Source organism: Lygodium microphyllum, chromosome 3, assembly GCF_053477565.2.
Source record: "Lygodium microphyllum isolate KBCC chromosome 3, Lygodium_microphyllum_v1.1.10, whole genome shotgun sequence".
NCBI lineage: Eukaryota > Viridiplantae > Streptophyta > Polypodiopsida > Schizaeales > Lygodiaceae > Lygodium > Lygodium microphyllum.
This window is the reverse complement of record NC_141137.1, coordinates 18803449-18819751: the sequence shown is the minus strand read 5'-3', so window position 1 is coordinate 18819751 and position 16303 is coordinate 18803449. Positions and strand designations below refer to the sequence as shown.

At 37.8% G+C, this 16303-nt stretch overlaps 1 protein-coding gene across 2 annotated transcripts in view; it reads right to left on the bottom strand.

The window, feature by feature from the left end:
• Nucleotides 1-15821: 15821 nt before the first annotated feature.
• Nucleotides 15822-16303, bottom strand: part of LOC148038110 (uncharacterized) — a 53915-nt gene continuing 53433 nt past the window's right edge. The window contains exon 12 of one of the 2 annotated variants that reach the window (XM_087669115.1): nucleotides 15822-16260. In XM_087669115.1, the coding sequence (XP_087525241.1) occupies nucleotides 16036-16260 (225 nt within the window). In that variant the 3' untranslated portion in view covers nucleotides 15822-16035. The remainder of the gene's footprint in view (nucleotides 16261-16303) is intronic. The other variant, XR_015689055.1, reaches the window with a different exon arrangement.

The following is a 16303-nucleotide window of genomic DNA, read 5'->3' as shown; positions in this document are numbered from 1 at the left end:
TGATGAAAACAATGTTCCTAGCATGGAAAAGAAGAGCAACCTCATTGGTTGTATATTGTCCCTGTAACACCTTAGATAACTTGAGTGTGTGATGAAAACAATGTTCCCAACATGGAGAAGAAGAGCATACAAGTAGAGGAGGAAGACTTGTAGAAAGTAGAGGATAAGGAGGGCTTGCAATAAGAAGAGGAGACACTCTCAATAAATGTAGCACAACTTGAAGGAGATGAACATACAATAATTATTTGAGAGTGAACTTGACTCTTCTTTTTATAGAGACCTCTACATAAACCTTCTAGTGTATGCCAACCTACCCCAAAACAAACTTATGGAGTCATAGATGCGGTTGTATTTATGATAGGTTCCTCACTTATGTTGGTACTTTATTACATGTTTTTAAACTTTTATGCAAGTCCACATATATGTTGTTATTGTACTTCTCCTTTACCCCTACATTGAATTAACTGATATTTCTTTTAATTGTGCCACTCACCTCACTTGGTCTAGATGGCATTATGAGAGATAATACATAGATGAGGAGCTAGACCAGATTCTCATGCATATGTCTTCAAGTCAAATGATGCATTTTAGAGATAGATCAAATGCTTTGTCCCAATCAACATTGTCACATTTTTCCTCGATAAGCTTTGATGCATCCATCTCTAGCAAGCATAGTTTATGCTCTAGGTTAGCCATAGAGGGATGCTTGGGTGGTGTGCCTTGCTCAATTGGTGTAGATAGTGGCTACGATATATTCTGTAGAGATGTGGAGGCTATGTCTCCTTGTCATTCTAGGAGTCCTCATCCTAAGAGCACTCATTGGTCTATTGCAAGGGGATCTTAATGTGATGTTGTGAAGATGTAGATGCTATGACCCCACGATTGATTACTCCTCTCTTTGGTTGGGATGCCCAAGAGGGTGGCCTGATGATTTCTACAAAGACACAGATGTTGTGGCTCATTTCCATTGATTGAGTGGATGTCGATCACCCACATTCATCATGCCCATAGGTACTATCTCCCCTATGACACTTGGATTTGTTGAGCCCTCTATAGATGGAATTCTTGTAGGTACATCTAATGTAGAGGATTCTCCTAATTATGTTGAGTCACATCCTCCCAAGTGGGAGGGGACCTATATTAGACCTTGCCTACTAGGCTACATATGCTGGTTGAAAAAGGCCACTAGTGTTGTGCTCATGAATGATGAGGAGAAGAGCATACAAGAGAATAGCAAGGACTACATGACAATCATCCTTGTATGAGGAGTTTCTGGTACCATTTGCTACTACTAATGGATTCTCCACAAGGTGGATAATGGAGCGGATGAGCATATAAATTTCCCATAGGAAATCAAGTACATGCAATGCAATAACGTATGGTAGAGGGAAGCCCAAGTGGCTAGATAGGGAAGATTGGAGGAGACTCAAGCAGGACGCCACTTCCTCTTCACAGTGATAGCAACAGTAATGGGAGATGGCAAGGGCGTAGCTAAAGACAAGAGTCATGTATCACCTTGGCAGTGGTAGTACCCACATAACGTACCTAGAGGAATTTGTAAGTTTTATATTTATTATTAATTCTTTATTATTTTCTATGTTGTTCATAATACTAATGGAATTCTAACATGGCAAGTTTATGTTTTTTGATGTAGCACTATCACAAATCAAGATCCCACTGGGCTTGAGACAACATATGCAAAAATGCATGGTTTGAATACTTCCATCGACAAGCTCTATCCATGTTGTGGTCTAATATGTCATGTCTCTTATAATAGCATAGAATATGTTGTGGTCTAAATTTGGATGATCGACGAGCTCTATCCATGTTGTGGTCTAATATGTCATGTCTCTTATAATAGCATAGAATATGTCTCTTATAAATTTGGATAATTTTTTAATTATGTTGTACAACCCTTTTGATGATCTACTACATCAAGAATATGAGTTTTTGAATAGCAATGGGTTATAGCAAATCTTGCAAACCTCTAGAGTTTGCTACTTAGAGCACCCCTATCTTTTTTGCTTTGTACTCTGTCTTATTCCTTCTACCATGTAAGGCCTTATGGCTTACACCTTTTTTATTTTTTTTCCCATTATTACTTATGATTATTATCATTATTATATACATTGTGTGTGGCTTACATTGAGCAACATTTATAAAGACTCTGGCTTATTAGAGTTATACCCTATGACTTATTATAGTTCTATCCTATCCACATTAAAATTGTACATTTTGGGACATTCAATCAACAATTATTTAATTTTGTTAAAGTATTTACAATTTATCAAATAATGTACACTCTTTAAATTTTAATGGCATGATTGGTTCTTAGTCCAATGTGGCAAGATATTGTTCTAGCCCAATGTAGCTAGAAGGATTGTAGCCCTCCCACCCAAGTTTTTTGGCTTGTAATCATCATATTAGCATCACTATTTTTACTATAATTATCACTATCAGTGTTTCTATTAGCATCACTACACAACATCGGCAGTAAGCCACGTGGATAGCGACTCTACTAACAATGGTTCTCTGGCAATGTGTTTAGTGATGCTTTTAGCAATGACAAGGGGAATTCTTCAATAGATTAAAAGTATAACTAAAAATGTCACTATATGCCTAATATGTTGTGTAAGTAGAGCTTTTTCTATGCATATGGCATGCTAGCTAAGATACTAGAGTTTTCATTTGCATGAGACTAAAGTATTGAAAACTTCTTTAGCATCCTTAGACAGCCAATTCATTGACAATTTTTATTGCTAATTGAGAACCTTGCAAGGTGACCCAAGGAAGCAATTAACAACCCTGATACACGTGTCCACAAGGAAGCTTGACCATTACTGTGACTTCTACTAAATCAAGAATAAGCGCATGACCGTTTCAATGGTTCATTGGTAAACTGCCTATTGAGCCTCTACCTCTTATGAGTGGCAATGGCCAACTCACACAAAGGTTTTGGAATGTAAGATATTTGGGGGCAATTCTACAAAATGCATCCAAAGTGGCAAATGTTCATATTTTTGAAATTCTGATTCTAGAGCCCCCATTTGAACTTACAAATAAAGAAAGAATCGATGTTGATAAGTAGTTACATTGGTTGGGCATAGGTGAATTGCATGAGAGGTATTGCTAGAAACTTATTATACAACATGCAATGTCAATGCATATTGTCATCATCAATGAATGCATCTTCATGAAGTTTGTGAGAAACCCAATGTTTTCTCACTTGTTACTTTTTCTCTACATTACTACTCCATGTCAAAGACAATAACTCTTCCTTTGCATCCCTCAACTTCTTCCTCTAGGATTTGATGGTTGGGGTAACCTTTTCGTTGCTATCTTTCCATATTCTCATTGCTTCTAACCCCTATCGCTCCACTTTAAGGTCCTCTTAGGACTTCATTAATTCCTCATTTTGAGAGCAAGTGCCTTGACCTCGACTCCAAGTCATTGCTATAAAAGAAAAATTGGTTTCCATGCCTATTTGGAAATAGATACTTGGTGCTTTTGTGAGATAGGGTATGGCCTTGCAAGACAATGTGCTACCTATGCCCTATTCATCACCTATATTTGCACTCTCCTTCTCCTCTTTTTAAGCTTGAGAATGTTAATTACAAATCCTCCATTTATTGAGGTGGCCATTGAAGTACCCCTTTCTCTCCAAGGTCTTGTAAATGTTGAAATGCAAATTGTACCCAATTCAACTTCACGGCATTGTAGGGCTGAACTCCTTGACAATGCCTTTAGTAGACGGTGATATAATCTCCATTTTGATGGGCGTTTTCTAGTAGACAATGTGGTGAAGTGACATGACCTACATATAGACTTCAGCATGGATGTAGCTATACTTAATGTGATAGTGTTTGCTCTCTTATAATGGTCTAAAAACACTTAACTACCCACCCCTTGTTAGAAACAGTGTTCCACTTAAGCAATTTTGGATTAGCACCTTCCATGGAAAGGCCATAAGTCTCATGAAAATATGTGACAATTTGGCATAACCTTTTTTACTTTGGGTACCAAATTTTGGGGGTTTTTGTCACCTTATAATAGATAGATGTAATGGGAGATGTTACACATTTAGTCTCTTGTAAAGAGGGAGGGGAGAGAGAGAGAGAGACAAAGAGACATATATATATATATATATATATTATATATATAGTCTCTCATTTTCCTTGTATGGTTCACCTATGCCACCTCAGGGATCCTCTCTTTTGGTAGATGATTGAATTTTTCCCTATTCGCAGGTGGAGTGCACAATGGGTCATCTCCTCTACAAATTGGTACTTCTTTCATTTGATTGGCTTTTGGTGCTCTCCTAGAGCCTTCCTTGTGGAATACCCTTTGGGCTCCCCCGTTCAATGATTGCATCACCGCTCCTTGCCTACTTCTTTGTCATCGTTACACCACCACCCTTAAATATAGCTTGTAATGTCCCCATGAGAAAAGTTATTCTCTAAGCACTAACTAGTGAAAAAAATGAGAATTTCTGTTTTACCCATTTAACATAAAGAACTCTAGGTTTCTTTTTAGGTTAAAGATTTTTAAAAACTTCATTATAGAATGGGCTAGTTACTAATTTTTTAATGATTATTATTTTCTATCTATCATCATGATTTGAATCTCACTTTTTATTATCTATGTGATAACAAGCTATGCTATTTGCCATATGCTAGCTAGAAGAAAAAGTATGCCATATTAGCATGCTTACACCTAGGAAGAAATACCCATGAAGTCCTAAGCAAACTAATCAAAGCACACGTGAAGAAATCGGAACCACTTAGTCAATGTCTTCCTAGCAATAAATTGATAACCCTTCCTTCTAAGATCTACAAAACTCTTGGAACATCGTTCATGAAAATATTTCCACACAAAAGGAAGGCCAAATCTTGGGACTATCATCGCAAACATCAATGGAGAGTCAACAAAACGTCATGATGGGTCCCCAAAGAGTTGCTACATGCTCAAGGATACTATTTGAGAAATCAATGGATATTGTCCTCTCACAATGAGGAAAAGGAGAAAAAGACCAAATGGTAGATCAAAGTCAAACACAAAATTTAGGAGATGGAAACAACCAAGCTAAAAAATAGAAAGTCGAACCTTACCTATCAACAAAAGACACATGAGCTGATCGTGACAATTGAGATGAAACTACTCAATGCACTTGCCAATCCCAAAGAGAGATTAATAATGTCTAATGCGCCATTAATTCAAAAAGATTAAAAAAATGACACCCCCATGATGTTGCTCAATTTGAGATGGAAAGCTCAAGGAAAGAGAAACAAACTTATCTTGTGGATTCACAACAATCCAAGGTAACTAGTTATCAATCCATATGAGAAGCTTATGTGCTGGTGGAAAGTCAATGAGAAGCATGAAGTAGCCTCCTCCTAAAATATATTACTCAAGAAGAAAGATCCTAAAAAGAGACAAAAGCCTCATCTATAAGTGCCAAACAACAACCCCAAGCAATTATACTTCTAAGCATCAAAAGTCTCCTCAAACCCAAACATTTGCATGACCTAAAGAAAAATGAGAAGTTCAACAATAGCAACTTAGTATAGCTACCCAATTGAAGGACATAGATCCCCAAGGGATGGTTGAGGATACTACCATGGACTAACAATCCCTCTTTGAGTGTGTAAAGCATGTCACATGTAGAAAGTTCAAGTAGTTGGCTCCTCGAGATGACAAAGAGACAAAACCCCCAAGTCTTAGTATTAGCACATAGTCTAATCAAGAAAATATTGACAAGAAGATGGTAGAAATATCAAATGTAGGTAAACAATGGCCAACCTTGGTGGTTGCTATTTCAATCAAACCATCAAAGTCTCCTCAATTCAAACCTTTCTCATTGAAACAAAAATGAAAACATAATAGTAGCAGCCCTATGCCACTACTCAAGCTATCAAAACAAATCCTAGGAAAAAACAACTAAAGGATGTGCAACAAAAAAAGGAACCAAAAATATTTCCAAAGTTGCATCCGAAACTAGTGAGTTGAGAAATATTTATGAATTATCTGGGGATCCAACTAAGCAGTTACTCTCAAATACTTCCATATATAAACCCAATGATCTTATAGGTACAACCTACGAATTTGAAGTGGGATCCCAATAGTTATGACTAGGATGATCAACTCTACCAAGGACCAAAACCATAATGCTTCAACAAAGTAGGATACAAACAACAAATTTAAAAATGCTATCAACCCAATTCTAATGAAGAAGTGTTCTTCTCAGCCAAATCCTCTAGCAAAGCTAAATCCTACATGAAAATAAAAAACTATTATATATATGCTAAAAGAAGAGGTACAATATGAGAGGCAACCACTAATCATGGAGTGCCTTGAATAATTCAATAACAATGTAAATTTATTTACATACATTGTTGTTCATGCAAACCTAGGAATGTTGGTGGCAAATGAGTATCAGGAATACCTTGAATGGACATTGGCATGAAACAAACAAGAGCGTAATTATACATGCTACCTAGAAACATCCCTTGTGCTTATGCAGCATAGATCTAAAACTACCTTGGAACAATTTCACTTGATTCCTTCATATCACATTGATAATACCTTTTTTTTTTCACTTCAAGGGGTTCAGACAGAAAGACTATTCAAAGTTTCTCTAGTTGTTCTTTCCTATTGGTGTGAACCCAAATATCGTCTACAAATATCTTGAGCCACTCTATAGCATACATTTGAAGATTGCACATATGAGTCATTGAAAGTTGGCGGGGGTGTCGATTGAGCCAAAGGGTATGACCATATAAGCAAATACTCCGGCCTTGATACTCGTACTCTACTTGGTGCTTACACTCTAATCATTACATTGATTAGAATTGGTGTTGCTACACATATGTATGATGTAGTCTCTACTTTTTTTTGTCCTTTTGACTTACATTCATGATCTTGACAATGACCTTATCTCCGTATTCTACTCCTAAGAACCTCTTGATGAACAAGTTATTAAGCACATTAAAGTTGTTCCTCTCGATAACATCAAGACTCCTAAACTAAGTCATGTCCTTCTTACCCAAACAGAGGGTAAAGGCTTTTGCTCTCTTATCCATGTCTTGCTCAAATTGCTCAACAAAATTGCATGTTGCCCAAACAGAGCCCAAAGGCTTGTGCTCTCTTATCCATGTCTTAGAGATTATTTGCCTCATGGACCTACTCAAATTGCTCAACGAAATTGCATGGATGATCACATGCTCTATATTTGTGGCCTTTTTTTGTGATAATTGGGGTTTTTGATTGACATCTTAAGCTAAGTGTCACTCCCAATCTAGTTAGAATTGAGGCAACTACTAGGACAACACTCATCTTTCTACTCTGGTTGTGTCTAAGGGTGATCGTTCAAAGGAAGTGTTGTTCTAGTAGGTGCCTTTGTCCTAATTAGATTAGGAGTGACACTCCCAATCTAGTTAGGATTGAGGCAGCTACTAGAACACCACTGGTCTTTCTACTGTGGTCGTGTCTAATCATGATCATTCAAAGGAAGTAAGATCGATATCTAATGGTCCAACCTCCTCTATGTCTTCTTTGGTTTTGAGTGCTCCTGCCAAGTCTAGCATTCATTGAATTTGTTCTAGTCCTACCTTCCTTATGTGTTATTCTAGTCATTGAGATAGTAGAACCTAGCTACCTACTTCAAAATGCCCCTAGTACTTTGTGCTCCTATATCTACCAATATATCCTCCAACTAGCTCCTTATGTAATCTACCCTCATGTACTCATCATGCTACACAATTAACTATTAGATGTCGAACAAGAACTCAAAATCTAGGTTTTTAGTATTTGAAATTGATTCAAACATTGTTTCGAGCTCTTCTTAGTCAATTACGGCTTCAATGAGATTAATGAGCTCATGCAAGGGAATGTAGATAGCAATGTGCTCTCTCAAGGAATACATGACTTGCCTTGATTGTGGTCAAGATAAGAGTAATCTTTAGCACAAATGGTATCTTAGGAAAATGCCTTATTACCCTCACTAGCTAGATAGTCACAATAAACTCAGTGTTCTTTTTGGTTTCCTACTTGTTGGTGAAGATTTCTCTCCTCCAAGTACTATTGGATCTTGGTTTTGCTATGCTTTCTTGATATCTCCTTCGAACTTACCTTCCCTCTTTGAATGATGTTTCTATGGTGAACCTGCATAGTGGTTATTTAAAAATTATCTTTTGAGTTCCTCTAAGTTGTGATCTCCAATCTTGGGTTGGGATTAGTCCTCTTATTATCCAATCCTCATATGGTCTCTCTTGATCTTTGTTTTTTTCCCTCGTGTGCATCTCGGTATCATAGCACTCATAGCCTATGGATTTAGAGGCAAGCGGATGCCCCTTTTTGCTAAGTAAGGATCACAACCATCTTGGTTACAAAATGTAGGTAAGTTATTCTAGTGCATGCAAGAGGCACTTGCTCAACAAGAAGACATCCTAATATATCCTCTCTTTCAGTATTGCTTCTTTGGAATAGTTTCTTCCTTGAGTGAGTGATCTAGTTGCTAGAGGTCTAGGTAGTATCGTGTGTGGAATCCAAGGGCATCTAAGTCCACTTGTGTTATGGTTGGATGTGGTGTTGTGCACTTGTATCTTCTTGTGTTGGGATCCTAGTCTAGGTCCCAATCTAGTGAGAGTCCTAATCGAGTGAGAGTTCTAGTCTAGTGAGAGCGCTTATGGTATATTGATTAAAGATGAGCAACTCAAGGTAAGGCCAAGATGTAACACTTGTGATGATTCAAAATAAGCAACTTGATGTAAGTGGACAACATGTGCTCAATTAGAGGTAGCATCAAGTGGACCACTCACCATAAAGGACTCTGTGTGTGTGATGATAGATAGCTATAGGCAGGAGATTGGCTTGAAGTGAGGACCAAGCAATCTCAAGGTAGGTGTATGCCCAAGGTCACTTTGCGCCTTCACATGATTCAACCTAGGTGGTAATTTTCTCATCGGTCTGGATTCAAAGTCACTTGGTGTGCATGTGTGCTCAACTCCCAGTGGCTAAGTGATCATCTCTTACCCAATATCGCGAGATCACAAAAGCAAACATGATGCTTTGAACGTTTTTACATGTCTTAAAACTCATTTTGCCATAACTATGCCTCGAGGGGCTTATCTATTTTGTGCCTAAAGTGAGGTGGCAAATGGTTGGTCTTTGCTCAAATGGTGGGATGGAGAGCAAAGTCATGCAAAGAAAGGGAGGCGTGTGCTTCACAACGATGGCAGGGAAGATGCCCTTAGTAGGCCGATAGTGATAACAAGACCTTGAGGAGCTCCCATGATGGCTTCAAGTGGGGGTACTTTATGAGAATGCCCTCAAGTGGGTTGAAGTGATGGAGGCATAAGGGCAGCCTCTAATGGCAAGTGATGTCAAACCCTATAAGAGGTGCCTCGCGAATGGGTTTAGACTCAAGATACATATCAATATGGACCCCCCTCTTTGGTCGGCATGGAAGGGGGGACCCTTGTTGACCCACATGATGTTTACTTTGGAGGTGAAATTCTTCTTTTGTTTTATCCTCGACACCCATCCCACCACTTCATGCTCTAGCTAGGTACCCCACCACTAGTCGATTTCGAGATTCCTTCGAGACTCTCTCTCTCTCTCTCTCTCTCTCTCTCTCTCTCTCTCTCTCTCTCTCTCTCTCTCTCTCTCTCTCTCTCTCTCTCTCTCTCTCTCTCTCTCTCTCTCTCTCTCTCTCTCTCTCTCTCTCTCTCTCTCTCTCTCTCTCTCTCTCTCTCTCTCTCTCTCTCTCTCTCTCTCTCTCTCTCTCTCTCTCTCTCTCTCTCTCTCTCTCTCTCTCTCTCTCTCTCTCTCTCTCTCTCTCTCTCTCTCTCTCTCTCATGTGAGTGATCTATTCATTATTTTACATATGGACTACCACCTTTCAAATTTTGGAAACTTCAGAGATCAAATAAACAAACAAATTCTAGTGCCTAAGATTTCAAAGTCAAAATTGATTGGTGGAACAACCAACTCATCTAGTTATTTCATATTATTTGCCACCACATGATGAGGTTTCAATGTAAACTTCAAGGTGTTCTCACCATGGACTCATTTTCTCATATGGCAATGTGGGAATTTAAAGTCTTTAAATAAATGGAAATGACATTGCTAACTATTTTATGGCATTATGCCTTCCACTGATTATCCTTTCAGCAAGGCATGATGTCCATTTGGAATCAGTGTGTTTGAGAGAAGAAAACGTAAAAGTTAAGTCTCCAAAAATTATCCAATAAATTCACCTTTGATGTGGATGTATAATTTTCCTTTAAAAGTCGTCTTAATATACAAACCAACTATAAAGAAAGCTATGTAGGATGTAAAAAGTGGTGAAAAATAATCATGATGTAATACCTCACAATTTTATCTCCCACTCTTTTTTAGCAAACCTTCTCTTGATTGACTATGAGCAACAATCAAGCACCTAATTGTGGAAAATAGTAAAACATTAATAATCTTCTTGCTATGGGGATAATATAGTCAACTCTTCTTAAGGAGATACATTGTTAAGTAATTTCATAAAGTACAAGAATCTCTCTGCACTCAAGAAGAAAATGCCTAGATTTAGAATGGCTAGTTTTTGTAGTAATATTTGATGTTTGAAACAAGATCCACATAGTTTCTCTAGAGCTTAAGGGTTTATCTTTATAAAGATTATAAACGTTACGAGTCATATTACTTTGCTATTAAATTGAATCAACTTTCATCTCAACTTAGTCGAACTTCCAATTGGAGAGTAGCTTGTGTTCTGTACCTTTGTTAGAAAATGATGTTTTTAGCGCACACGATTTTGAGGTTCCAAATAAAGTATTATCACAATTGGTGGTATGATTATTTTAATGGACTATACTCTTGAAGTAAACCATTGATTGAAACAAAAGCCATATTCAAGAATTAGAAAAAGCATGAAGATGTTTCTTGAAAACATACTTGGATACATTTTGAGGGTTTTGCTTGCCACAAGTATATAGAAGCCAATAGAAGAAATTACCTCCCTAAAACCATGGTTGATCAAGCATTCCCAAAAAGCTATTGCAATGAAAGCGGTATTTTCTTTAAAAAAACCATCAATCATACAATGGATAGTTTCTTGAAGACATTTTTCACTTTTGTAGTGGGCATACCATCTATCTTGGATGTTACATCCCACTTACAATTAGAACATTCATGTATTGTTAGGAGCATGTGAGTGACTTCATTTTTGGAAAGAATAGTTTGCAAAGCACACCAACAAACTTCAAGAGACGAATTTCTTGAACGCGAAAACAAAGAATCTTAGCACAACCCACTGAATTATCACGGCTAAAGCAAGTATGGTAAGCAAAATCTTTTATGTAGTTATATATTTTTCTTGATTTTTGGAGGTCTAATTATTCATGTGCAGAAAGTGATTCTTAGAGCTTTCATTTGCTCTTTATGTTTTGTTTTTTGGTGTTCTTTTGGGTATAGTTGTAGTTGCAACTATAGTTGTAACTATCATTTCCATAACTATCTAAATACTTGTAAGTTATTTGCATTACTATTTTTATGGGTAAATTGATGGTAATTGTGAATTATTATTTTTATAGGTAAATTGATGATATCAAAGGAACTCATTTTTGCATGATGCCATGCTTTGAGCTATAAATTTGCATCTTAGCACACCATGATTCTAGCATTTATGTATATAATTTATTTTCATAAACACAAGGAGCTCTTAGAAGAGAATTTTACAAGAATCACACATGATAAACATTGATAATACTATTAATTTTTAAATTGGATTAAAACTAAGGTAACTTTAAAAGTTATAGGATGTATGAATATTATGAAGTACTCCCTATACAATATTGGCAAGGTGGAAATTTGAAGAATCATCTATTGTCTACCACCTACTAAAAAATCATACTACTTCTATAGCAAACTAGGGTTTTTCTTGTAGAGTAGTGTGTGTGCATGTGATGTATATGTCAGTAGAAGAATAACCTTTCTAAAAACAAGTTGAAAACAAGTGGCTATTCTAAGTACTTCACATAAGTTGCTATTATAGTGAAAGCGCTACTGAAAAGAAGAATCCAACACCAATCACAAGATAGGCAGTGTATGCGAGGCACTTTTCAATTTGTATCAGGTATAACATCCCCTCAGATGCTCTCAATGAATGGCCTAGAATGCTAGATAGAATCACAAAATCCATCATTACTCCTTTGTAAGGGAGTTGAGGGATATGCTCCTTGTCCTTGCAAGCTAAACTTGATTTGTTTCGGGGAGGTAAGAAAATGACTACTCAAGCACTCACGATGCACTGCTAGGTCATGATAGTTCTCTATCATAAAGAGAATATCTTTATTATATATTTTGATACATAAAATATATATTCAAGCACTCAAGATGCACTGCTAATTCATGATCGATCTCTATCATAAAGAGAATATCCTTATTATATATTTTGATGCATAAAATGTAGGAAATCAAACTATATAGTGTGTAGTATTGTAACTATATTTAACCTACCAAAGCCATTGCTTCCCAAAACTTTTCTTTTGCACCGTGCAACGGTTCCCCTCTACAAATTCAAATGTATATGATGCACACACATATCCAAAAAATAGCACATACCATACAGATTAAAGGTTTGATTGATGTATCGTGATGTGTTATGCTAGCATTGGTGTCGTCTAACATATCTGCATCATTTTGTATAGGTGTATAACTACTTTAAGCAATGTTGGTAGGTTATTTCGTAGCCATATTTTGAGAAGATCCTACTTCACAAGAATTGATATTAGCATCATATAAACGTATTCATAAAAGGTGGCTCATAAAAATATAAGTCAACATACCTTCAAAATTTCCATAGTATATATCCATGGTCTTAGAGACAATGGTGTCAATATCAAAACCCAACAATATCAAGACCTTCATTTGATGTTTGCATATATTTCCTCGCATTGTCCAATCACAATTGCAGCATGTCCACTCGCAATGTGCATTGCATACTGTGTATTAGAGCTTTGCATTGCTCGTGCTCTTAACTTTTGCAAGACGATGATCAACTCGAATAAATTTGACCAATAGATTTGGTATTTCTCTTGGGCGGCACACAAAAGATGATAACACAATCTTTTGGACATTGAAGTTCTTTCTAAAGCCCACCTCTTGACCTCTAGATACCAATAATATGCATGGCAGAATATCAAGAGCTCGTGGATTAGCCAATTTGCTCTGTGGTCATGATTTGTGTGCCTTTCGATGAAGAATCAAGACTTGACCAATCCATGGTTACAAGATTCAATGGAGTCATTGGTATATCGGTCAGCATGTGGAAGTATTCGTGTGGCTCTAACCCATATTCCTATCATACAAAATAACTTACATTACAAGCATTGCTATGATTTGGTAAACGAATTTAGAAATTATAAAGCCTTACCTAGTTTGGGAATCCAATTTTCCTTGGAAGTATATGAGAACGTTTTTTTCACTAGCATAAGTTTCGAAGAACTAATTAATAAGAGATGTAGCATCCTCCTTTCTTTTAGCCTCGCTACTCAAACATCTACACTTCATGTTCATAAAGTGACTACGGTCTTGAAACATATTAGCTTGTACTTAAGAATTGCAAACTTTTTTTGTCGGATATTTTAGGCAACATCTTCCAACATGCCACATAGAAGATCCAAAAATAGTCTTACAATTTAATCAATGACTCAATGAGATTCAAGTGTAACATTGAAAAAAATCATTAAAAATAATCCAATACAAAGTTTAATCGGTAAAATGAGAAAGTTGTACATTGTATAGCATTAATTTTCGCTCGTGCATCATCTATCGTCCACACACTTCCCTTCTAAGAAGGATTAAGATCCAATTTGTAATTTCAAAATGCTTTTACTCAAGTGATCAAGGAGCTAGTGTCCATTGAGGAGGCAATGATCCATGCTAATGGTGCCCCATTTCAATGTGCATCAAAATACAAGCATAGAGTAGAGAGAGTCCTGTATTCAAACATGCACTAAATGAAATATTTTTTAAAAAGCTCTTAAATGCAGTATTTCACCCAAAACCTTTGAAACTTGTATTCATTTGTACGGAATGTAATATCGACGGCACGTAAACCGTCATTTCTATACTTATGAAGCATGTGTAGGTACCAATTTGCTTGGAAAGGTTGGTTGGGATCTGCGTACCCCCAGCCGCTGGTGGGGTTGGAGGTGAAAAAGTAGTTTTACCTTGGGAGGCATAAGCGCCCATCGATGGAAGAGGAGGGGATACGCATCGTGAGAAGTTCGCATGAATGACAAAGAAAAAAGGAACCCCTGAAGGCTGGAAGCCTTCTTTCTAATTTCCTTTTTGCGTCATCGAGGACGGAGGAGGGAAAGGCACGTCATCTCGGAAAGCTGGCGGTAAAACTGGCCCTGTCAGAGAGGTGACAGCACTCCACGAACGGAGGTGGCAGAGTCACGAGCCTGTGATAGAGAGTGGCACTTGTTGCGTTGACCTCACCAGGCTGGCGCTGTGGACGTAGCCAACACCAGCTCCAGCAGTTGGCAGGAAGTGAGGCTGCCGAGAGCGATGGTCCTGGAATGGCCTTGTGGTGAAGATTGGCCTCGCTCGAGATGGAAGATTGCCCCCAGCGGAAAACAAGAGGGAGGAGATGTGGTGTGTGGCCTGGAGGATTGAGGCGTGTGAATTAAGGGAAGGCTACTAGCTAGTAGGCTGGCTGTTTTGTTGCCTATGTGGTGGAGATAGCCTTGTGGCTTGGTGGAATGTCGTGCCATGTCTACGGCCTAGACTATATCTTGCAGAACATTGCCGAGCTAGTAGTGAGGTCGGAATGGAGCTATGTGCGCCAATATCATTTCTGGTCCGATTTATGAGAGTGGATGGATAAGGTTGGATGAGGTGGCAACAAAAGAGATCACACACAAATGTATGCAATGCATCCCATAAGCAAAGAGAATGAGTGTCTCAAGCTAGAAAAGCTATAATTTACGTACTTGCTCAACTATCAAACATGAATGTTCCTTTGAATTCTTGCATGCGTTCTTATAATGAATGGCTCTCTCACATATCTTCCATAATATCTTCATGTGGTATCAGAGCCACATCTTTGATGCATGTGAGGATGGGAGGCATCCATAGTTGCACATGAGGTCCAAGTTCAAGATCAGAAGGTCATCATCTTTGAGGAATAGATCTTCCATTGTTGCCCATTATCAATCCCAACTGATTTCTCAAAAAGGTCTTCATTATCAAGAAGACATATAAGGGTAGCCGTTAAAAGAGTTATGCAAGCTCTATTGGTTCAAGGTTGAACCCCTACTATTCTTAACCTCAAGATGTCTGTGCATGGGTAAGGACTCCAAAGTACCAAAAGTATTCGTAGGTGGTTCTTGACTGAGTTATCAATAGGTAGGCCTTTAAGGTCTCCAGAATGTATCCAATGGTACCCAAGTGTCTTTAAATTAGAAAATTTGTATAGAAAAACGAAAATATCATGGTCCTTTCAACTCCTTACCAAGCAATGTCGAAGTGCGGTCGTAGTGAGAGCTAGTTAAGCCCTATCGACGGGCAACCGCCACAAGCTAGAAACTCAAGAGTGTGCAATGATTCAAACCCTCAAAAACTCAATATATGAAGCATGTTTTAGTCGTGCTTTGGGTGTACTAACAAGTCATCCGTAACAATCCATCCAAAACAAGCCACTAATCCTCCTAAACAACTAGTAGCTACTTGCAGCTCCGACTAGATAGTGGGTAGCAATACCTATCCCAAACATCTATTTATCCAATGATGCCATGAATTCAGATATTTCAACAAATAAGTAAAAAATCAGTAAATTTCACACGCACCAGCCCACTCCTCTTCTTGGCATAAGTTGCATGCATGAAACCTTGCCTTTTCATAAAATTACAAAATAAAACCCGTCTCCAAAACCCAATTTTGGAGGTATCATTTCCTTTGCTTTATTTACTTTAGACGTGTGTTTTTATTTTGTAGACTTGTATCTTCATTGTGTTCTTATTTTGTACACTTGTATCTTCATTGATAAAAGCAATTCATGTTTCCGTGCAACCAAGGCTTGCCAAAAGCAATAGCATCTTTCATGTTGAAGACTAGGTGGTTCTTTGAATCCCAAAACTGAGAGAGAGAACAATAGCTGCATTGAAGTTGAGACCTCAGGTTGCACAAGATTCCGTTGGTGGAGCGTTGCAAATTTGAGCACCGGATGGCCGCACCAGTGGAGGGATTGAGGTGGCGCAGAAGCTGCTCTCACAACATTAAAAGATAGAGACAGAAGCTTCAGCAA